The sequence below is a fragment of the Tursiops truncatus genome, chromosome 3, assembly GCF_011762595.2.
Source record: "Tursiops truncatus isolate mTurTru1 chromosome 3, mTurTru1.mat.Y, whole genome shotgun sequence".
Lineage (NCBI taxonomy): Eukaryota > Metazoa > Chordata > Mammalia > Artiodactyla > Delphinidae > Tursiops > Tursiops truncatus.
Genome location: NC_047036.1, coordinates 40,722,004 through 40,745,734, shown reverse-complemented (window position 1 = coordinate 40,745,734; position 23,731 = coordinate 40,722,004). Strand labels below are relative to the sequence as shown.

At 42.6% G+C, this 23,731-nt stretch overlaps 1 protein-coding gene across 3 annotated transcripts; it reads right to left on the bottom strand.

The window, feature by feature from the left end:
* Nucleotides 1-1,314: 1,314 nt before the first annotated feature.
* Nucleotides 1,315-8,045, bottom strand: FST (follistatin). Of its 3 annotated transcripts, none has more exons than XM_033852859.2 (6): nucleotides 7,467-8,045; nucleotides 5,345-5,536; nucleotides 4,700-4,918; nucleotides 4,159-4,380; nucleotides 3,249-3,479; nucleotides 1,315-2,783 (listed from the first exon to the last, which is right to left on the bottom strand). In XM_033852859.2, coding segments are annotated over exons 1-6 (951 nt in total). In that variant the 5' UTR covers nucleotides 7,552-8,045; the 3' UTR covers nucleotides 1,315-2,781. The 3 variants fall into 3 exon arrangements, with proteins under 3 accessions (XP_033708750.1, XP_033708749.1, XP_033708748.1); XM_033852858.2 differs by having other exon boundaries at nucleotides 1,315-2,505; nucleotides 3,249-3,476; nucleotides 7,467-8,043; XM_033852857.2 differs by having other exon boundaries at nucleotides 1,315-2,505; nucleotides 7,467-8,039.
* Nucleotides 8,046-23,731: the final 15,686 nt, after the last annotated feature.

Sequence of the window (23,731 nt, the reverse complement as noted above, 5' to 3'; positions counted from 1 at the left end):
GATGTCAATGGCAGCTTTAAAGCATCAGTAGCATCCCAGGATGAGGTAATAAATCTGTCCCAGGAAGAGATGTGAAACCATGTCTGCCTGCTGTTTCCTTACCCAAAAGCCCAACCCTAGTGGCAAAGCCAGCAGCTCCTGGGCACCTCAGAATTTACCATCCTTGTCTTTCCTCGGTTAATGGTGGCCTGTTTGTCTTCTGCACCTCTTTTCCCCTTTTCTCTGGGAACCGGGAGTAGAGGGCTAATGAACCCAACAGGCTCCTAATCATTATACAAACTCTGCCCACCCAAGAGGCCCCTCTGCCTTCACCAAATTTCTCATTTGGTGACCACAGTTGAGAGCCAACAGTCTCCTACAGTCATTTTTAATAATTATTTATATTAAAGAGGGTTTTCACAAAAGGGATAAACTTTTGAAAAGAACTTGGGTCACAGTCTTTGAAAGAAAGAACATATTTGCTTAGCAATGTTTGCAATATTGACTGTTGTTTGCACTTGCCCTCCTACAGTCCCAATCCTCACTTCTTTGCATCTTGTACTTGATATTTTCTAATATACTTAGGCAATGAATTAGCACATGAATTGGAAACTTGTGATTATATAGTTAAGTATCACTATGTAGTACAATGTATTACAGGGACAAACAATTGATGCCCCAGATGCCAATCTGAGACTCTGATAGTGTGATTTGGCTGTCTAATGTAAACTGCAAAATATTAATACATGTCCTCTTACCTTGAAAGTGTCATTATTTACTCTCCATGAACCATGGACATCATTGTGGAAATCCACCCCTGCCCCACCCTCACTTCACCAAGTCTCTAGAATTCCAACACTATACTGCCTTTATTTCTGTAGTTGATATTCTGACTTCTAGGATGTGCTGTCATATATTAGTCCATTTTCACTTTTCCTTGTGATGTGCTTTGTTTTTTAAAGATCTAAGATCCACTGTATTTAGATGAGGAAAGATAAAGGGCACCTCTGGCTATGGACATGAGTTTGGAACAAGGATAGCTAAGATGGTGTTTTTAAAGAGGAAACTTTAGGCTTGGTACATTGCAGGGAAGAACATCTACAGTGTCCTCCAGGGCTGAGTGGTAGGTATGCCATCACTCCTAAAAAGGGGTGGCTGGACCTCAGATTCCTTCATCTTTTGAGCTCCACTGAGGTGATCTGTAATTTACCTTGGCGTTCCTACTGCCCTGACCACTTAATTTCAGTGATAATTCTATTTCTCAGCAAATGTATCATATACATTTTTACTCAAAAGCCCACATAACTTCTTTTACATCATCAGCAATTGAGACCATTGGCTTTTTAAAATTTTTTTATTTTTTCACTCATCATTTATTTACAAATACACATTATAACTTTTATATACATTGCACATTTACATGGTAGAAAAGTACAAAACTATATATTTAAATGAATTTATATTTAACTTGCCATGTTTGAAAATATAAAATTGCATCAGAAAAAAGTATTATGAAAAGCAAGAAACTTGAACTGATAAAGCTTTGATATAACTTTTCATGACACATTGGGTGAAAAGGACTAATTTAAAAGGTACAGCAGACTAGCTTAAAGGAAACACCTAACAAAAGGTTGAATGTGTAGCATTCCCCTTCCTTCAGGCTCCTGACACCCATATCACTCAATTTCTTTGGATCTGTAACATCTTAAAAGTACATTATTAGAAACCCAACATTGCTATCAGCCCCTCTCACAAATGTCTTCATCACAACAAGAGAACGGAAGTAGGAATTTCCTCAAAGATGTATCCTCTGTACCTTCTATCTGAGTCAGAGTTATAATGCCTTTTGGTCAGTCAAGATTCCTTGTAAACAAAACCCGAGGGATCACGTATGTACAGAACAGGCAGCAGAGAATCCAATAAATAAACATGACAGAAACTGACATGCAAGTTTGTTATAATGGAAAAGAGTCTAACAACAGTGAAATGAAGGGAGACAGATGAGTGAGTGAATAGTAAGGAATGGACTTAAATGGTTTACAAGGAAAAAAAAAAGCTTTTACTTTACAAGCAAGAGACCTCACAATAAATAACAACTGCTCTTCCTTTCACGAATAAATTTCTTCAAAAACAAGGTGTACAGTCAACCAGACATTTTATGTATAAATTATAAAACATGACACAGTATAAATAAATGTCTACAAGTCTCAACTATGGGCCTCATCCAGTAGACCTCACAATGACTGCCTCTCCGGGTCCAATGAGTAACAAGGTGGCCTGGGAGAGAGCTTTAGGACAAAGGTCCTTTATGTATAGTTTTCCCCCCAAATAAATAAGCATACACTTATTTACAGTATGGACAATATATTTTTTCTTTTTCTTTTTCTTTCTTTTTTTTTTTTTTGCCCAAAGGCTGTGTCAACACTGAACATTGGTGGAGGGTTTACCACTCTAGAATGGAAGATATAGGAAAGCTGTAGTCCTGGTCTTCATCTTCCTCCTCTTCCTCGGTGTCTTCCGAAATGGCTAGATGGGGGAATACAGGGGAGCTGCTGTTTAAATATGGACAACAACAGCGCAGAAGCAGCTCAGTGTACGTTTTCAAAGCCCTCTGAAACAGCCATATTACAGCGTTGCATTTTTATGTGACTTGCAGTAAGATGCTTTTTTTTGTTTTGTTTTTGGCATCTGCTGTTATGCAATAAGTTTAAAAAAAAAACTTAAAAAAAAACACCATTATCTATGAAGTCAAAAACTGCAGAAAGTTCTGAAGAATCAATGGCTCAGGTTTTACGGGCAGATTCCTGAAATTAGATAAAAAGCGCTCTTGTGTTCTAGGTATAACTGCTTTGGGTCCTTAATTCAGAGTTAGTAGAGGCAGCTGCACAAAGCAGCAGCCCCTGTGTGATAACAGAAAGCTGTCTTTGAAAAAGAAAAAAAAACAACCTTTGAAGCAGTTAGTTTAGATTCAAGTGTTAATAAAGCAAACAGCAAAGCACACTACTAAAGCAGAAGAAATTAGGGGCAAATGACTGGAAATAGGTTTTTAGAGGCGACCCCCTTGATGATCATCAGACAAATCCTAAAAGCCCAGAAACATTCCAGGCAGTTGTTCTGTGGATCGCCGAACTGCTGTTAAAATTTAGCAGCTACCTAACTTAAACAGAAGTGGGCTTATATGGGGAGGTTTTCGTGCTTTTTACGTCTCCATTCCCTAGGGCTTGCCTGGGAAAGCCTTAAATTGCAGCAAGGTTAGAAATTGCACTTACAGTTGCAAGATCCGGAGTGCTTCACTTCCAGCAGCACGCCTGAAGAGCAGGCCGCTTCCTTCATGGCACACTCGCTGGCGTAGGTGGCATTGTCACTGGCACAGACAGGCTCCTCAGACTTACTCTCAGGGCACAGCTCATCGCAGAGGGAACACCGGCCTCTGCCAACCTTGAAATCCCATAAACACTTTTTTCCACCAGTGCACTGGATATCCTCACAGGACTTTGCTTCTAGGATATAATACACCTGTGATGAGTAAATCCATTTCCCCCTTGCCCCCTTTCTCTAGTCTCCTATCCATAAATGTAAACATATAACATATCTTATTACTCACTCATGGGGGTAATGGAGATATTGTGCAAAAATGCTCTATAAATAAAACCAAAACACACACACACACACACCCCAGTTTCCTACATACTATATTAGTACATGAAAATACTGTAGCATTTTTTTGGAACAGAATTTCACGGTATCCTTGAGTTAAATATGTATTTGATTATTTCCCACAAGTGGGATCTTTTAAAAAAAGAAAGAATTCTATCAGTTATCAGAATCTGATAACAGATTTTAGGAACTGTTAAGTAATTATTTCTTGCTTCCAGCAAGTCTAGCACTTAAAAAAAAAAGGTGTAAAATTGAGTGGTTTCTAAGGAGGAAAATTGTTTCCTGTGTCTTGCTGGCATTTCAATATATATGCCAATGTTTCCGGAAGACAATGGTTTTCTTAAGGAATGCTGTGGTCATGACAGTTTACCCAAACTGGAGAGTATTTCTCTCTTTGGTGAAGCTATGTGTTTGGGGAGGCTTTGGCCTTATTTATTGGTTAACCTCATAGTTTTAACACCAGTTCTAGCCTCTTTCTCTTTTTGTAGTTTTTCTTTTCCTTCCTCAATCCGGAATACCTACTGATACACTTTCCCTCATAGGCCAATCCAATAGACCTGCCCAGTAGGCAGGTAGCCTTTCTCAGGTGGCAGGCGCTGGAGTAGGTTACTCCATCATTCCCACAGAGATACTGTTCAGAGGTGGGCTCTGGGCAAATGCGGTTACATGTCACACAGTAGGCATTATTAGTCTGGTCCACCACGCATGTGGAGCTGCCTGGACAGAAAACATCCCGACAGGTCTCTGAAACAAAGAGGGAAACACACATTAATAGGCATCTTCTGGTCCTTAGGGACCGAGCATTTGATAGTATCAAGGAAATCATGAAGCATCCAGCTTTCAGAAACGTACTCTGGGAGCCCTGTGGTTTTCAAAAGAAAACTATGATTCTAGGTTGGCCCTTCAGTGTTTTAAGGAGTCTTCAGAAGTTAGAAAGGGTTCCTTTATTTGGTATCATCCTTATTATTATTAGGCTATCACTGCAGACTACACCATCCCCCGGGGGTCTTGCAGTGGGTCTATCTCAGGTAGAAAGCTGGGGGAGGGGCCGGGTAAGACCTACTTTTACATTTGCCCTGGTACTGGACTTCCAGTTCCGGCTGCTCTTTACATCTGGCCTTGAGGAGTGCACATTCGTTGCGGTAGGTTTTTCCGTCCAGCCCACAGACTGGGCCTTTCCAGGTGATGTTAGAACAATCTGGGGCGCAGACGCAGCGGGGTTTGTTCTTCTTGTTCATTCGGCATTTTTTCCCGGGCCCACAGTCCACGTTCTCGCACGTTTCTAGCAGTTGGAAAGATGCAGGGATTAAAACCGGGGCCAGGCACCATGCAGGTCAGCCAGGAGGGCTGCGGGTGCCTCGCGCAATCGTGCTTGCCAGCAGTCCGAGCCCAGGGGCTCTCACCCAGAAGTTGAGGAGGGGCAGGTGTGGGGGACAGTGGGCTGCATCCCATACCCAGATCTCTCTCAAAGTGCACGGGTTGGCTGGCTTCACCACCACATTTGGCTAAGAAGTCCGAGAACCTCTGTCGACCTTGTTTTGCCTGTAGTATGTGACACCCAAGATTAAACCCGGATGGCTTACCAGGGCTGGGGGTGGTTAGGTGGATCCCACGAACAAAGGTCTCCCAGTCCCAAACCCCAGCTGGGCACTGGGAGGGTAAGACGCCCTCTACTGAGGGCCTACAAATTGGGGAGGAAGAGCCCTACCTTTACAGGGGATGCAGTTGGGGGCGCCCCCATTGAAAATCATCCACTTGAAGAGCGTGTTGTCATTTACGTCCTCTTCGGTCCATGAGGTGCTCAGGCGGCCGGTGCTGCAGCACTCCTCCTTGGTCAGTTCTGTCTTGTACAGGACCTGGCAGCGGCCGTTCTTTGCTTGGCGGAGCCAGCAGTTCCCAGCTGCGGGGAGACAGGGGCGGGGAGGTGGGCGAGTGAGCAGTGGCGGGGTAGGGGGAGAGAGGCGACGAGCCGGCAAGGGAAGGAGACCCGGCGGGGATGGGGAGGGAGTGAGCGTGGAGGAGGAGAGACGGGAGAGGAAAGCAGAAAAGCAGGAAACAAATCGGAGGGAGTGAAGGGGTGGAGAAAGAGGGGGAAAAAGCCAGATTGAAGAGGTGGGAGGTGGGCGAGGGGGAGGGAAGGCGAGAGCGAGAAGCCAGAGCGCCCCAGCCATATCAATGTCAGTTACCAGTGACCCAGACACAACACGTGCAGCTTGCATTGACTTTTACTAGACTGTTTACTTTTATTCGTCCCATTTCATAACCTGCAGCGACTCGAAGAGCAGATTAAAGAACCTGACAAAAACAGGATGCGACGGGTGTTTTTACATGTTGCATTCATGTAGGCGGTACGAGTATTATTTGTGACAGGGGTTAAGAAAGTAGGAGAACTTGAGAGAGAGAGAAAGAAAAAGAAAGGGGGAGACAGAGACCGAGACAGACAGACAGACACACACACAGACACACACACACACACACACAGACACACACACGCACACACACACACGAACAGATCAAGCAAAAGGCACTTGTGAAAAATGAAAGCAAAAAAGCAACCGGGCCCTGCCCGGCGCTGCCCCGCGCGGCCTCGAGGCGCAGCCCGCCCGACGGGCCGTTTTGCAATCCGCCAGACCCAGAGGACGCCCGCGGCCACCGCGATCTTTCGAAATCTCCCAGGGCTGCTTTCCCCGGCACCCCGGCAGCGCCTCGTCCCGAAAGGCGGGCAACTCAGAGTAGCGCGTCGCAGACGGCTAGGGACAGTGCCCGGGGGACAGTTTACAACACACACAAAATGTTAACGCTAAAGCCAGGAAAGTTACAAGTCTGCCTCAAGAAAAGAGTAGGGGGGGAAACAAAAGGGGGGGGGGAACTTCCTACTGTTTCATGGTTTTATATACATGTATGTGTGTACACACACACCCCTATCTCATACCTACCAAGAAATCTTTGCAAGTAATTTCTCCCCCTTCCTCCTTTTTAATGTTCGGATTTTGGTCAGGAAGATTTCTCATGAATCATCCATATAACTTTAACAATAATTGGATCGCAAGCTGCTATTATTATTTTAAAAAATTCTGCCCAAAGACTAATTGAAAGAAACAAATCTAATTTTTAAAAGCTTTAGAAATTTGCATCTCAGAATTTAAATCAATTGTGGGCTCCTCACTGTTCTACAGAAAGTTAACAGTCAGAGGAATGAGGCAAAGGGGAAAAAACTGTAAACTACTCAAAAGAGTCCGGGGCAATAATTTTTTTTTTTTTTTTTTGCAGGGTTGGGGGGAGGGGGTTGGAAGAAGCATCCACTAGGCAGAAAGCTACTTCCCTCTAAAATTTTCGGCACCCACATTTCCAAGTTTGGGCAAAGTTTCTGAAACCACGTCCCCCAGCCACCGAAGAAATTTCAGTATCTCCCCCTCCCCACCCAGTCATTTTTTTAAGGTATCCACAAGACATAGGAGGGAGGGAGGTTAGACTGCAAATGGGTCGACTGAAATCTCCAGGCTACTGATGCTTGTCCCCTTCCTCAGAGCCAAACAGGGGAGATAACATCTGAACTCATTATGTCCAGAACTTGGAGCATCTAACCCTACCTACTGAGAGAGACTCCAACTCACCCCCTTTCCTTTTAAAGGATAACCGCGCTCCAAACTCGGCTTCAGGTCCTAAAGTGTCACTGCCTTTAGTTTTCCACTCCTCTCCATCCCGGACTCGCTAAGTTGGTCCAACATCTTCCGAGAGCAGCGTTGCTCAGAACAGACCCAGTGGAGACGACCGAAAAGTACAAACCCCTGCCCTGTGCCGAACCTCCCAGCGCATCCCCCCTTGCTTACCCTGGGCACTGCGGTCCTCCATGAACTGGCAGAGCAGCAGCAGCAGGAGGCAGAGCCCGCCGGGCTGGTGCCTGGGACGGACCATCCTGGGGGCAGGCGCGGGGCGAGGAGCGCGGCGGCGCGGGGAGCGGGCGCGGCGGCGGGTGGCTCGGGCAAGCGGCGCGCGTCACAGAGGCGAGCGGCGGAGGGCGCAGCGATCCCGGCGCAGCCCCGCGCTCGCCGCCGGCCGCCCGCGCGATTCAATGGACGTCAGAAGCCGGGCGCAGCCGCGCTTTAAATCTAGACGGGGGTCTCCGCGGTTTGCGGTGGGCGGTCTCCCAGTGTGTGGGGCAGTGGGAGGGCGGCCGCGAGCGAGGGTGTGCGCGGCTCCTTGGGGGTGGGGAGCTTCTAAAAGTTCAGTGTGAATCAGGTGACATTTCCCACCTTCTGGAAACCCTTCCCAATTATCTGGTGGAGGTGCCCGAAATCAAAGCTGCAGGAGGGGAATCGCCGAGTTCTTATTTGCGTAGGAGCGAGAGGGAGGGGGCAGGCGACCGGGGCGGGGGAGTGGGGAAGAACACCCACTTCAAGTCCTGCACGCCGCCGCTCGCTGGTAGCGCCGGCGCGCCGGGGGTGGCGTGTGTGTGTGTGTGTGTGCGTGTGTGTGTGCGTGTGTGTGTGTGTGTGTGTGAGAGAGAGAGTGAGTGTGTGTGTGTGTGTGTGTGTGTGTGTGTGTGTGTGTGTGTGTGTGTGTGTGTGTGTGTGTCTGGTGGGGGCGCGCTGGGGGCTCTGGAGGCGGCGGCGGGCGGAGCGGAGCTGGGCGGCTGGGCGGGAGTTGGTCTCCGCACCGGCGCTCCTTCGCTCCAGGAAGACTTTGCAAAACGCCCGAAGAGCCCTGAGCTGCTGAAATATCCCGCTTGAGGTCGGGTCGCTGCCGTTTTAGGCCCCCGCAGTCTGGGCGCGGGACCCCGAGACGTTTTGTCTCTGGGTCTGCGCGTGCCGAGCGCTGCGGCCACCCGGAGCCCAGAGGTGTGGCTGGGAACCCCGGCCCCGGCACCTTCCACCCCGGCTGAGCCGGGCCGAAACGCGGCCCTGGGTCTCGACGAGTCAGAAGCGAACAAAAATGTTGAACCCCTCAGCCCCGGCCTCTCCCCCCCCCGTCACAGTCTCGACCCTCTCGTTTTCTTTTCTCCCCTTTCACTTCGCCGCTTCTGGAGTCGGAACCCGGAGCGGGGGCGCCGACGCAGGCGGTCTACCCCCCTTCCCCGGCTCGGAGGCTCCCCAGTTTCCGTCCTGTGTGTCTCCGTCTCTCCCAGTCTCCTTCTCAGCATCCCCCCCCCCTTTCCCTCTTTCCCTCTTTCCCTCTTTCCCTCTTTCCCTCTCTCTCCGTTCGCGGAATAAAAAAGATTGCAACATCGATAATGAACTTCTGTAGCCTCAGTTTATTAAGCACAGTGCCTGGCATTCTTCGCTGAAAGTTGGCGGGTCTCTCATTTATAACATTTTTGGCACCGCTGAATGAAACTGAGGAGGCGATATTTCCTTTTATATAAAACGATTACTTCACGGAAAATGCTATATTGTTTATTCCAAAGCTGCCTTTTAAATTTCTATTCTTTTCGCTTCTGGAGCCCGAAGGACAACAGACAGCGAAGTATGCAGACAAAATTCTTGGACATTCGCAGGTCACTGGGATTTGTTCTCCTACGGATTTCAAATCCGCCCCTCTTCACGCCCCCAACCTCCCCCCGCCAGATCGCCGCCCCCCACGCCTTCTCTCGTCCTCCCACCCCCCATCTTCCACCACCCCCTCCCACCCCCTCCACAACTGCAAATAACTCAGTGATAACAGATTTTTTTCCACCAACTGCAGGAGATAGTGCTAATCTTTTAATAAAAGATCCCATTACAATGGGATCTGTCTGGACAGACTATAATAGATCCCGAAATACAGCCGTGCTAATATTAGAAGACAGTTGTTTGGGTGCCTCTCAGACGGGCCCAAGCCCCCCTTTGAAAGTGGGCATGAATCACAAAGCCCCGCGGCCGCCGCACCTGCACCGCGCGCATTCGGTGCAGCAGGCTGGTAAAAACGGGTGACCTCGCCGCTGCTTTTCGCTTTATAATTACCGTCCTGAGGACGGGAGGGGAGGGGCGCGGGCGGTCGGGGCGGGGTGGCGCTGGCTTTTTGCTCACTTCAGACGGCTCTGGGGGCTCCACATCCTTCTTAATCTTTCGGATTTATTCTTCCTCTCTCTCTCTGTGTCTTCCCTTTTCTCTCTTTCCCTCCCGTCCGCCCAACCCTTCTCCTCTTTTCTCTTTGCCTCCCTCTTCCCCGACTCTGCTCGTACTCTCCCCCCTTCTCCCTCCCCTCTTGCTTTTCCACTCTTCCCTCCAATGCAGCATTAATGTAGAGTTGTTTAGTGCCCTCTAATGGCCGACGACATTAACAATTAATAGCAAACTGTCCCCTTTGCAGGAGCCGACACTCCATGGCAGAGTTCCAAAGTTGAATTTATTTCTTCTTTATTCAGGCAGATGGATATAGTGCTTATATAGTAATGTGCTGAGGGAAAGTTTGTTTTCTCCCTTTCAAATCCTCTTTCCCAGGGAAAACTTAGTTGAAGGAAAGGGGAAAGCTAACAATTATTGTTACTCGACCATTTTTTTGGGGGGGGGGGGCGGTATAGATTTGTCTTTTAATAGCAGCAAGAGACACAGCTTCTGTTTTATCAAAGTTTATCAAACGTGTATCTAGGGTTGGAAAATAAATTCAATATTCTAAATACACAAATTATCTTAGATGGTAGGTGGTTGGATTTCGTGGCAGTGTTACCAATAGCCATTAAACATTTTAAGACCCAAATGTGATTATATGATTTTATATTGTCCCCAGTTTAAATACATTTATTGGTCCTGAGTCTTCTGTAGCCTCTGGAAGCTGAAATTTCTCACTTTAGGACCATACAAAACATTTAAATTTTGCTCATGTCTGGTTGTATATGAAGTCATCTTGCCTAGAGGAACGTGGGGTCATATATTAATGCATAGTTTATTTTCTCAATACTTTTGGGAAGATTGTTTTAAAGACCATAAAATCCTCATATTTTATAACCATATAGCAATGAAAATAGTGATGTAACCTGCATGTTCTCATTATGGTTTAACTTATTCATTTGCATGTGCACTTAGAATATAGTGATATAAGAAGAGCATACCCGATATGACTTTGAGGGGCGTGGGGGGAGAGTGGTCCATGTGGCTAAATGAAAATTAGAATAAAGGCAATTTTGAGGGTTTAATCAAAAGAATATTTTATCTGGACTTTTGAGTTTTTGGTTTATTCAGATAGTTATTTTAGTTTGTGTATATAGAAACAACTCATGTCACAGAACTTTCTGAATTAACTTAATCCAAGGTATGACCACACAATTCCAGGATGATGGGTAAAAAGTAGAAATTCTGTTGCTATTTTATTATCTGTCTACATAATGCCAAGTGCTCAGACCAGTCATTTGACTAAATTGACTGCATTGACTAGTTGCTTTGGCATCATGTGATTTTCTAGGCTAGGCCAAAGCAGACACAGTAGCTCTCATTGTAAAAATGCCACCACTCACAGGAGTGACCCAGAGTACCAGAGGAGTACCAGAGGCAGACCCAATACAGGATTACTTTTCTCTGCAGAGAGGGTGGCTCTAAGGGGTCAGGGTTGAGGTCACAGGCAAACACAATGTGGAAAACATAAGTGCTGTGTTGCTTTTGCCTTTGTGAATAAGCAGTTTGGTGTTTGTTTAGTGATACAAGCTCATCCTGTTTTTCAGCTGCACCTTGGATAGTATTGATCTGTTTGGGAAAATGTCTGCCCTGAATCGGCACAGATCAGTCATCAGGATTCTTGTTGGCCTGGCTTGTTTTCTGACCAATTGGAGGAAATGAGACACAGGTCAATATTGGTCTCATATGGGCCTCCTGTGAGCATCAGCAAGAGATCCATCCCATTTCTGGGGTATGAAATGGTATCACACCTGTTCAGTGACATCACAGAAAAACAGCTGCTATTTCTTTTACTGTTTTATCTCCTGTAAATGTTAAATATTGGGTTTGTAGATGTATAAATGTCAAGGGGACATTTTAAAATAAAAATGCCTTCTTTCAGTTTTGTTGTATGCTTCCAAGTTGGACTTCTTATTTTTTTTCTTTCTGCTCTGCCAAAAAGTAAATGTAAATTATGAGAAACACAATAGGACCACTTTGTAACTGACTTTCTGGGCAGCACACAAAAGGACTGCTGTTCTCTGATTGTTTTTTTGTCAGCTTCAAAAGCTATCTTCCTTCTAAAGTTTATAAATTTAAAATATTAGAGTTTAGCAAATGATTCAATCTAGCTCCCAAGATACCTATTTGAAATCATATGAAATTGTTGTTTGAACCAGAACTGACCTGGTTAAATTTTAGTCCCTAAAAAAAGAATATGGAAAGGGTGGGTGAGGTTACATATGGACAATTTGGAAGTCAGGAAGTGAGTAGCTTTTACTTTTTTGCCTTAAAATTAAATGTCAAACTTTTTTGAAGTTAGGTATTTTCCAAAATGATACTAAGATTTCAAATGCAAACAATCAATCTTGATTAAGCGACAGAATTTAAGCACTGGAGAAATACGCTGAAGTGTTTTTAAAATCAGATTTTGTTCTTCTAGGTACAAAACCGGTTACTTAATGCGTCATAGTCTTTGGTGTTGTGTAACTTCATGGGCTAGATGAGGATTGTGTGGGGGGTAATAGTTCTGTATTGGCTGAATTGTTGCAGAACTAAAAAGTTAAGAAATGTGAGTACATAAAAGCAATGTTTATCCAAGAGGTCCAAACCATCAGGTAATTACGTTTTTAAAAATGTCATTAGAATATATGTCTTTTTTAAATATAGTACTAAGAAAACAATCAATTGATTACCTGAACTTTTCTCGTTTCAATGGTGCTTTTATGTTATATAGAGTCAGTCAATCATGGACAGCCCTTTTCTTTTTCTTTTTTAAAAATTTATTTATTTGTTTTTGGCTGTATTGGGTCTCTGTTGCTGCGCGTGGGCTTTCTCTAGTTGCAGTGAGCAGGGGCTACTCTTAGTTGAGGTGCACAGGCTTCTCGTTGTGGTGTCTTCTCTTGTTGAGGAGCACGGGCTCTAGGCACATGGGCTTCAGTAGTTGTGGCACATGGGCTTAGTTGCTCAACGGCATGTGGGATCCTCCTGGACCAGGGATCAAACCCATGTCCCCTGCATTGGCAGGTGATTCTTAACTACTGTGCCACCAGGGAAGTCCCTATAGATTTTTAATTAATCATCTTTCCTGAAAGGGGAATTCATTCCAAATCTAATTTGTACTTTGCCTTTGCACTTTATAAGTGTGGATCTATTTCTGGGTTCTCTGCTTTGTTCCACTGATCTATTTGTTGATCCTATGTCAGTCTCACATTGTCTTGACTACTGGGACTTTATAGTAAGTAAGGAAGTCAGGTAGTGTAATTCCTCCAACTTTATTCTTTTTCAAGATTGCTTTGGATATTCTAGTTGCATTTCCATGTAAATTTTAGAATCCACTTGTTGAATTCTATAAATACACACAAAAAGCTTGATGGGATTATGATTGGGACAGATCAATTTGGGGATAATTGAACTTTTAAGGATATTGAGTCTTCAAAACCATGAACATGGTATATCTTTCCATTTACTTAGGTTTTGTTTAATTTCTCTCAACTGTGGTGTGTAGATCCATTTTGTATTTTAACTGTCATTGAAAAACTTGCTGAAGTAGGATAATAAATGCAGTTTCCAGCTCTTTATCTCAGAGGAACTCGATGAGTTATAAAGATTCCCTGGTGCAGGATTATGTTTTCATACTTCCTAAGGCTGATTATCTATGGTCAGTCAAAAAGAATGTATTGAACACACTTTTCAGGAGTGGTGTGCTAACTCATCAAAATCTCTTGCATGCATTCTTTTGTTGTTTCTTTCAGACCACAGATAGTCCTTTGAACGAATAATTTCTGTCACCATGAAATTTATACCCAGTGAGAGTTTAAAATTATCCTTTGTTGGTTAGTGTTTTGTTGAGTAGTATTTCATAATTTTCATGTGACTAGGTTCCTACTCAAAACAATCCATCATCATGCTTAAGTTTTGAGAGGTAGAAATATGTAGTTCCCATTGTGCCAACATTTAGGTGGCAGTTACTTTCTGCTTGTGTTCTTTACTGGAGAGTTATGTCATCTTTTCGTTTGTCATTGCTCTCCCTGATTCATTCATCCTCCCTGTGGTTTCCTTTCCTCTTATAACTCATTTTCCATCCACCAGAAGGATTAGCACTATAACCCAAAACTGTACCTTTTGCAGCATATATTGGCTTATTTTTTTCATGTAAATGCTACATTCAAAAGTAAACTATACTTTGTATTGTTTATCCAACAGTACTATTAAATATTTAACAATGGGTTGAGGTCAAATGATGATGACACAACATGTGGAAATACAGAACAGATGATGCATTAAGTGTTGAAATAAATTATTTCAACACATGGCGAGCCTTGCTCTTTTTTTGGACTAGAATAGGAATATGTATATTATGAAGACTAGTAGATGAATGACTTAGAGGTAGTTTTGGTCAGTGTGTGCTTAATCTCCAATAAATAGTCATTCTTTTAGCAATATAAAATTGTTAGTATGTATAGGAGGCTCATTTATTTGGTTTTCCAATACATTAGTTAAATGATTCTTCTGAACTGGCCTCAGTGTGATTTCCTCACAAATAAGTATATGAAAATCATCAAGAGGAACCATGTGTTAATGGCTCACATGCTGGGCAGATGGAAACATACTGGAGAAGAACTATTTAGTTGAGATCATTTTGGCCCCAAGACTTCTAATCTTTGCTTTAATAGAAAACATTGCTTTGGCCAGCCAAATGACACAACCATCACACTGTCAACATTTTCATCTTTGCCAGAGCACCAGATTTCCTGAAGAAACCTTTAAGCAATGATTCCTAACTTTTTCTTATTTGCAGTCCATCTGAGAAGCTGTTGAAAGATATGAACCATCTCCCCAGAATAGTGCACAGACACAAATACATATACACCTGCACAAAGTTTTACATTCATTTTTAGGAAGGTCTTAAGCATTTTGAAATCCATGCATGGATCCTTACAGGGTTCCATGGACCCCTGATCAAGACCCCTGATTCTGAAAGATACAATTGCTAGGTGTTCCGATTATTCTGCCAATACACTCCAATCTGTCTACTTGCTTTGTAAGAACCATTCAGATCTCAGTTAGAGTGTCCTCCCTGGAATAATTCCATATATTAGTGTGTTTTACAAAATTAACCAGTGTCACCAATAGAGCAATTGTCTTGAGAGAGTTCAAAACACACACCCACACCAACACACACATACACACACACACACACTGGTATGCATCTATCTATTATTTTGTCCTTTAATAATAGCTACCATGTATTGAGTACGTATTCCATGCCAGGAGCATGAAATATATCATCTCTATTTTCTTAGCTTCTTTTCCAGATAGATATTATTATCACCATTTCCTAGATCTCTCCACAAAACTGGACAATGCTGAGCCAGGAAAATTTTATAGCCTAGCATTTAGGAAGGGATTGTACTTTAAGCATTCCAGGGGGTAATGAGCAAAAGAAACAGCTCTGTAATTACTACTATATTCTAAACAACATAACATACTTTTACAGATAATGTTTTTCTACTGTTATGCATAAAATCTGCAGTTTTGAGGCACACAAAATATGCTAGCACAAATAGCCCGTAGTCTTTCTGTGGCTTAATTTTCAACGTAATTTCAATAAATATTTATTAAATATCTATGATATTCTCCAGACTCTGTGATAGAGATAGAGAAGGAAACAAGGCAAATCTAATTGCAGCTTTCTTAGAACTTTTGAGATAACAGAGAAGGCAGATATTAAATAAGTCCATATAATAAACTGTGATGAGGATGGCCAGGTAAGGTCTTCCTAATGAAGTGACATTTAGCTGAGACCTTATGTTTGAGAGTTAACCAGAAGAAGGTGGTGCTTGGAGAGATGGTGGAAGAGTATTTGTGAAGCCCAGGAGGCAAAAGAGAAATCATTTGAGGAACCAAAAGATGTTTAGTAATGACCAAAGCACTTACTTTGAGAGGAAAAGTGGAAACTGAGTAATGGGAGAAGTTGATGGTGCAGATTATATAAGCTCTTATAAAAACCATGGGTTCATTGGTTTTCCAGAGGAAATCCATGGGAATATTATAATTGGGGGGGGCATGAGCCATTTTTCACTTAGAAATTCTCTCTTTGCCTGAACTGTGGAGATAGATTTGCAAGGCGCTAGCATTGGTGAAAGGCTATCTTTTAGGATGCCATCCCAGTAGCAGAACTCTAGCGGGGGTGACACTTGGGTTGAAGAGGAGGATAGATTCAAGAGACAAGAGGTAGAATTGATAGGTTCTGTTGATTGATTGAATAAGGGGGATGAGGGAAAAGGAGGAGACGAGGATGGCTCTTGGGTTTCTGGTATGAATAAGTGAGTGGGTGGTGGTATTATTTCCTGAGGTAAACAATAACAGAGGAAGAGCAGGTTTCTGTTTGGGACTTGTCTTTAAGGAGCCTGTGGGAATTCAAGAAATTCTGAATGCCTTGAATTGCCAGGGTCATCTTTATGAATAAATCTATTACAGTTAACACAAGACAGTCTTCTTTTCTGACCCTGGAAGCAGGCACATTTACCTAGATATGACCAGTTACAACCAAGAATACAAAACACTTTGGGATGAACTAACCAAACAAATGAATGAGAATGGGTGGTTGTTTCATAAACCAGTTCCAAGAAAATATTCCCCCATGTACTTTCTAAGCACTAACTTTAAAGTATAGCAGCAACTCAATATATAAAACTTACATGAGGATAGGATGAAAGGGGCCCAAGCACTCTCTTAAGATATACAACCATGTGGGAATCTTTGTCTTGTGTAAACCGATTCCAGTCTCTAGAAGGCATTGCCATTCAGGATCTAGTTCCTGGAGAGGGGAAGGAATGAGTAGAAGATGAGCAATCCATCTTCAGCTACCTTGGACGTTTATTCATACATTAAACAATATTTATTTCGTAAACAGAATTAATTGAGTACAACTGAGTAACGATTGATAGCAAAACCATTAGATGAATGACTGATGGGGAATTGACATTTATGTCGATATGTGTATATCCTCACCAATATTTGGGTTGTTTCCAGTCTAGCTATTATAATACTGCTGTGAACATACTCATACAAGTTTTTGTGTGTCATATGTTTTCATTTACCTTGAGTACCTAGGAATATCACATATAAATATACTTAGAAGTGGGACTTTCCTGGAGGTCCAGTGTTTAAGAATCAATGCTTCCACTGCAGGGGACACTGGTGTGGCCAAAACAAAACAAAACAAACAAAATGTATACATAGAAGTGAAATTACTGGATCATAAGATAACTGCATGTTAAACTTTTTGAGATACTACCAAATTGTTTTCCAAACAGTACTTTGTCATATCATTTTATATTTCACCAGCAAAGTATGAGTGTTCTAATTTCTCCACATTTTTGCCAATACTTGTTATTAACTGTCTTTTTGATTATAGCCATCTTAATAGATGTGAAGTGGTAGCTCATGTTTTTTTTTTCCAAAAGTAATAAATTCTACTTGAAGCTAAATCATATAAAGAGATTTTGTAATAAGGAAACAAATGACAGAAGCCTGTACATTTCAAGTAAAGAAATTCAAACGCACAGCAGAGAACTTTTGTACTCATGCATGCAACTGAGGAAAGTAGCTTATAGAACCTGCAGCACAACATAAATGATCAATTAAGGAAGAGAACACATTTCCCAGGTAGGGTGAAAAACTGTGAGATTACAAGAAGACAGCTCCCCATCAACACAGACAGATCTAAGTCTTGCTACTAAAGCACTGGGTGGAATGGGGGGAGAGAGGGGAAGAGTAAATTTCCAAAGCTGAAGGTCATTTGATTTTGTGTCTAAGGCATAATTCCTCATGTCCTGCTTCTCTCTCTTTGTGGCTTTGAGTCACGCTTTCCAATTCAGTTTTAACATTACGTTAATTTAATTTTTTATTTTGTGATTTTTAACTTAAATTTTTATTTTATAATTTTCATGGTGCCATGAAAATCTTGATTTCTTATATCATTAGTAAATCACTTAATCTCCTTTTTCTATGTTTTAAAGGATATGGTTTCAAAACCTTGCTTTTTAATGTTATAAAAGATTTTAAAACCTTTTTAAAAAATGTTTTCTCTCAGAATTTGTTCTTTAGATTTTGGCCTTCTTTGTGGAGAGAAAGTTCTTTTTCATCAGGCTGCATTTGGAAAAAAGAAGAGAGAATTTACTGAAGCAGAAACACAAGGGAAGGGTAATGGTATGTCTTGGTAACTTAGCAAAACACAAAACTTTTTTTTTTCCCTGAGTACAAAAGTAATAAAGAACATTTGGAAAATACAGTAAAGGAGAAAATTGAAATCATGTGTTTCCTTACCATCCAGATAATGATTATTAATGCTTTGGTGTATATTCATCCAGATTTTTTTCTATGTATAAAAGCAACGATTCAGAGGAGCACCAATACCAGTCCATTTGGGCAAGCAGAACCGCGCCAACAAAGATGTAGGTATTCTGGAAATATTTCTTACTTTTCAGGATTCCTGCCAACATGCAGAGTCTATCTCTGGGAAGGAAGACTGGTAGGATGTAGACAGGGTTCAGGGTTCTCAGCTTGCAGATTGAGTTTCAAGCAAGGTTCCAGATCTCTTTGCCAAGGAAGAAGATACAGGGGACTGGATGCAAGGCTCCTGGGTCCAGGGAAACTGACCTGTTGCCAAGCTTTTTAAGAATGGTAGGGTTATGGCTACTCTGTACCTCTTTTTCCTGTTAGGACTATCTCAGGAAAGGGGATAGACTTGGCTTCTATTGAAGGAGCTCATCAGAGGCTCTGACACCTTGGGTTCTGAGGAAGACAAAGGCAGGCAACGAAGGCAAAGACTAACATTGTGCAGGTTGAAAATGAGTCTTATTTCTCATTATAATACACATTTTCTGAAAGAAGAAATCTTTAAAAATATGTTTTAATATGGTATCTTTTTTCTTGGCTCAAGCCACTAGTGGGCTTAGTTGAATATTTAAAAGTAACATAGAGCTTGCTCATAGAGTATATTATGTTAATGAAAAATTTAATGGAAGAAGCAGAAAATTGTATTGCGTTATGGAAAGCAATTAGGGATATTCGAGAAATGTGTATTCTTGTTGCCCTTACAATAGCTAGACAGCTTTTAGCTTTCAGCCAAAGTTTTTTTTTTTTTCCTAGAAAGTTTTAATAAGATACAAGCTATACATCAGTAGAGTGCTTGGTCCAATCGTGCGTTTTCAATAAATATTAAACACTAACAACAACTGTGAAGTTTCCTGTGTTATGTCCATCCCAGAAAGGACTTCTTCAGCAGAGCTACAGTTTAAGGATAGTCTGGGGCTGCAAGAAAGAGAGACGTAGAAACTTTGCCCACAGCCCAATCCCACACACCAATGTGTCAGAACAAAAAGATCAGTATATGGTGGTAACTTCTGCGGTCCTCCCAGCACACTGCGATGCCTTTTCTTGCTATTGGCCCTTTATGAATAAGGAGTTGAATCAGCCTGTGATAAGGCAACTGAGAAGCGCTGGCATTTTGAAAAGGATAACCTGTGAGTATGGTCTTGGGTTTTACTTACATATTTACATCTCTCCAGGTCTAGCTGCAACTTGAGAAGAAGCTGGAAATAAGGAGATAAGTATTCTTTGGCCCAAATGAAGGGCAGAAGTCAGTTTCCCCTCTGATCTGCAGTCTGGATCTCGTATCTGTGAGCTGAATCTCTATTGCATGAGGGACGAGTGCAGATTGTGCAACAGAGGGTCCCTGTGTGCATCTGACAGGAGAAGTTTGTTCTGAGTGTCATAGTGTTGTTTTCATCTTGATAGACTAGTACAGTCTGGGTGAAATGGTAGGGGAGGGTGCTGGGGAAAGGAGAAATGCCCAGGTAGCTGAACAATGAAAGCTTATAATGCTACACGGACAGAAAGGAAAGGGAGAACACAGATGGCTCAGTGAAACCACTGGTTAGCAGAGGCAATGAGAATGCAGAGTGCGGATTTCAAGAAGGATAACATTTGTGAAGGCTGAATATAATCAAGGGGATCAGAGCCATATACTGGAAAAGTGATGGGAAATACAGTAATACGTCCATTAACCGCAGCACCATCACCATCAATCATCTTTAGTCTATGATGAGAATTCAAAACTCAAGAGAGGCTTGTCTTGGCCTGTGCCTATACTTCACATTAAGTATTTATTTTTGTCCTTGGTATTAGGAGATATTGCCACTGACAGCATTACTATTAATGTGTGTGAGTGGGGCTCAAAACGGACCAATTAATGATGCACAGTTCAATCCTGTCTAAGTACACATGTACACAGGGTGTCTGTCACCATTGGTGGCTTTCCCTCTTCACCTCTGGGGCTGCATGAAGTCTCAGTTAACAAAGAGCTTCTCCAGGTTTGAAGAATGCAGCACCGATCTGCTGACTGCTATGGTTTCCCAGAGTCAGAGGATATGCTGCATGGCTAACTGTTGAGCTTCTACACATTCTTCCCACTTTTCTTCTGTTGACCCTCCTTCTAATCAAGCCCCTTTGGCTTGTGATGGGTGCAGCTGCTGTGGTTTAGTGCACATGTCCAGAGGCAGAGATTCAGTGAGCAGAGCTAAGATGCTGATGGAGTGACTATACTTTGGATCTTTGTTTTCGGCACTCTTGAGTTTCCACTGATGTTAATTATGGCCCATGGGTGATGCTGTGGAGACTGCTGGAGGAAGCAGGTGGGAATCCAAGTTACTGTCGTTCTTCCTCTGGAGAGATATATACAGTGCAGAGGTTTACTTTGGCTGATTGCCTGACGCCATGTCTTGGTCTTTTGGGGGGATGGCCACCAGAAGAGAGCTTTTTTGAACAAGCACCCTGAATTTTTTTTAAAAAATAAATTTATTTTATTTATTTATTTTGGCTGCGTTGGGTCTTTGTTGCTGCATCCAGGCTTTCTCTAGTGGCAGCGAGTGGGGGCTACTCTTCATTGCAGTGCACGGGCTTCTCATTGCGGTGGCTTCTCTTGTTGCGGAGCTCGGGCTCTAGGTGCACAGGCTTCAGTAGTTGTGGCTCACGGGCTCTAGAGCACAGGCTCAGTTGTTGTGCTGCATGGGCTTAGTTGCTCCGTGGCATGTGGGATCTTCCCGGACCAGGGCTCTAACCCGTATACCCTGCATTGGCAGGTTGATTCTTAACCACTGCGCCACCAGGGAAGCCCCTGATTTTTTTTTAAGGCTGCCCTTGCATCTCTGAACAACAAGTTGCCTAGGAGATAGCATTTGCATTTAGCTCTCCCCACTGGATTTCTAGAAGTTTCCTCTGTGAGGCTTTGGATTCCAAAGGCTTTGGATTACAGTTTTGCATTGATATTATTTTTGCATCACCTAGGACATAATTCCGTGGAATCACATGTATTTTTTTGTGCTTTGGGCTTAGAAGTACAGTCAATGAATATAGAGAAGCTCCTGAATGATTGCACCAATGTTGCATGATCCTGCCTTCTGTGCTGGCTTGATTTTTAAGAGGATGCTGGGCATAGTCTGATTCTGGCTTTTAGAATCACGGTTTTGTCTAGCACACTGCACAAATAGATGTACCCAAATTCAACTGGTGGTGAAGAGCAGATTTCATAGCTTTAGTAAAGTCTGCCACCAAATCTAACATGCTGGGTTCATCATTATTTTAGGAGTTCATGGAAATCTTCTTGTCAAGATACCTACTTGTTAAGACTCTGGTGTAAGTGTCCAAGTTAGGCTCACAAATACATTGAACCAATAGTATCAAAGATGCAGAAATGAAGTGGGTCAGGATTAAGTTCAAATTCAGGAATTAAGTTCTGTGCTTTTTGAGGATCATCTCTGATATCACAGAACTTGACTCTTTTGCTTCACTGACAAAAAAAGCCTCTCTGTATACAGGTGTGACATTTGGACTCTTGTTTTCATTTCCATATTCTATATTTTGATTCTTATCGAAACTACTCTTTTTAAAATAGGTTTATATGGCTTGGTCAAAATAAAAATAAAAGAGATGAAGTATAGATATATACTTCCTATATAGATATAGGAAGATTTCTATTATTTATTAAGTGGAGTGGTTGATATAAAATGATTTATGGGTGTAAAAATTAGAGAAAGTATATATTTAACATACAAAGCATTTAGTGGAGACAGAAATGAGTGTTTTATACATTATGAAATAAATTGAAATATTGGGGGATTAAGGAAGGATTTGCCTTTTTACTTTTAGGTATTTAAATTTTTGTAATCAATATATTAATTTTGCAAAGAAAAATATACATATGCTTATCGGTCAACTCTGGTTACTTTGAGGAGAACCCCAGCCTTCTCTAAAGTGAAGCAGCATTGTTATGGACACTTAGGTGCCTTATGATAAAAGATATATGCAGGCAGACTCTTGGTCAGATGTGAGAACTCTGAGTATTGGGGTTCAGCAATCGTCAGAGATAAAATTGAAGAGAATAAACACTGAGTTAAATTATTTGGATAACGAATGAAGGTTGCCTGTGCCCATAAATATGGGGCTATTCACTTTATTATACACAGCTACTGTGACCGATGTTTTTGACAAACAAGGGAACAAAAGAAAAGATAGATGTGATCTCGTTTCTTAAAGATTGTCTAATTAAGGTAGAGAGTGAAGACCTGATCAGCAATGGACTAATCCCAAAGCAACCTAAAAGCAAGTTAATGACCATGTGGTACACATGGTATACATAATTTCTAAAGGAATTCAAGATAGGAAAATACTTTGTGTGGATCTGTTTAGCCGATAACAATCATTATGTTTCCAGGAAAGGATCATTTGAAATAAATCCAATTCAAAAAATAAATATAAAGATTAATAAATCATACTTAGTGTTCCCGAGAAGATAATAATTTTTATAAACTTTATAGATAAAATGCTACTGAAGGATGGAGAAATCAGTAATTAAATTTTCTGAAGACGTCAGAGAAGTGATCATAATATATGGAAAATACCTCAAAAGAGAATTATTTTATTACGAGAAGAATGGAGACATGGATATTCCAGGTAAAAGCAGAAGAAATAGCACAAATTTATGAGACGTCTAGGATTGTGAGGCAGGTACTGTAGCTGATGAGTCTGGAAAGAGTAAATTGTGCGGGTCCTAGAATGACATATTAAGGCATTTAAACTTGATCCTGTAAACAATGTAGAGCCATTAAAGGCCGTATGTCAGGACTAGATCTGTAATTGTTACTATGACACACATAAAAAAACGTAATTCAGGGCTTCCCTGATGGCGCAGTGGTTGAGAGTCCGCCTGCCAATGCAGGGGACGCGGGTTCGTGCCGGGAAGATCACACATGCCGCGCAGTGGGTGGGCCCGTGAGCCATGGCCGCTGAGCCTGCGCGTCCGGAGCCTGTGCTCCGCAACCGGAGAGGCCACAACCATGAGAGGCTCGCGTACCGCAAAAAAAAAAAAAAAAAAAAAAAAAAAAAATATATATATATATATATGTATACACTTATAATTCAGAAATTAAAACAAGTTGCGCCTGCGCAGGTGCACTCTTGCCTCAAGGCAGAGCATGCGCGCGCAGTGACTCCCCACTTCCGCCCTCAGCGGAAGTTTCTGCGGCGCAGCGGGGGAGGACGCAAGGGTGGAGTTTCCAGCCCGCTGGATCTGAGGGCCGGGGTGTGGCCCGGTAAAGCATGATACCCTCTGTCCAGACCATGGCAGAAATATCGAAGCGTTCAAATTCTGCTCCGACTGTGGAGAACCTTTGCCTACAGAGGAGCGTGAGGCGTCCCAGACCTTTGTGTCAGACCGCTCGGAGCATGCTTCTGAGGCTCAAGGAGAGCCGAATGCCAGTTCTGAAAACCTCTTGCAAGAAAGTGAGATGGGCCAGCTCTGTTACCTCTCCCACATTAACCACCTTCTCAGACCGTGACAGTTCTGGGTCTGAAAACACCTGCAGTCCCAATGAGAGACTCAAACCTGCATACGACCAGGTGAAGCCCTCAGACGCTGAAGTGGAGCCCGGTAGCCGCCACGCTTTTAGGCCTTGCCCACGGGG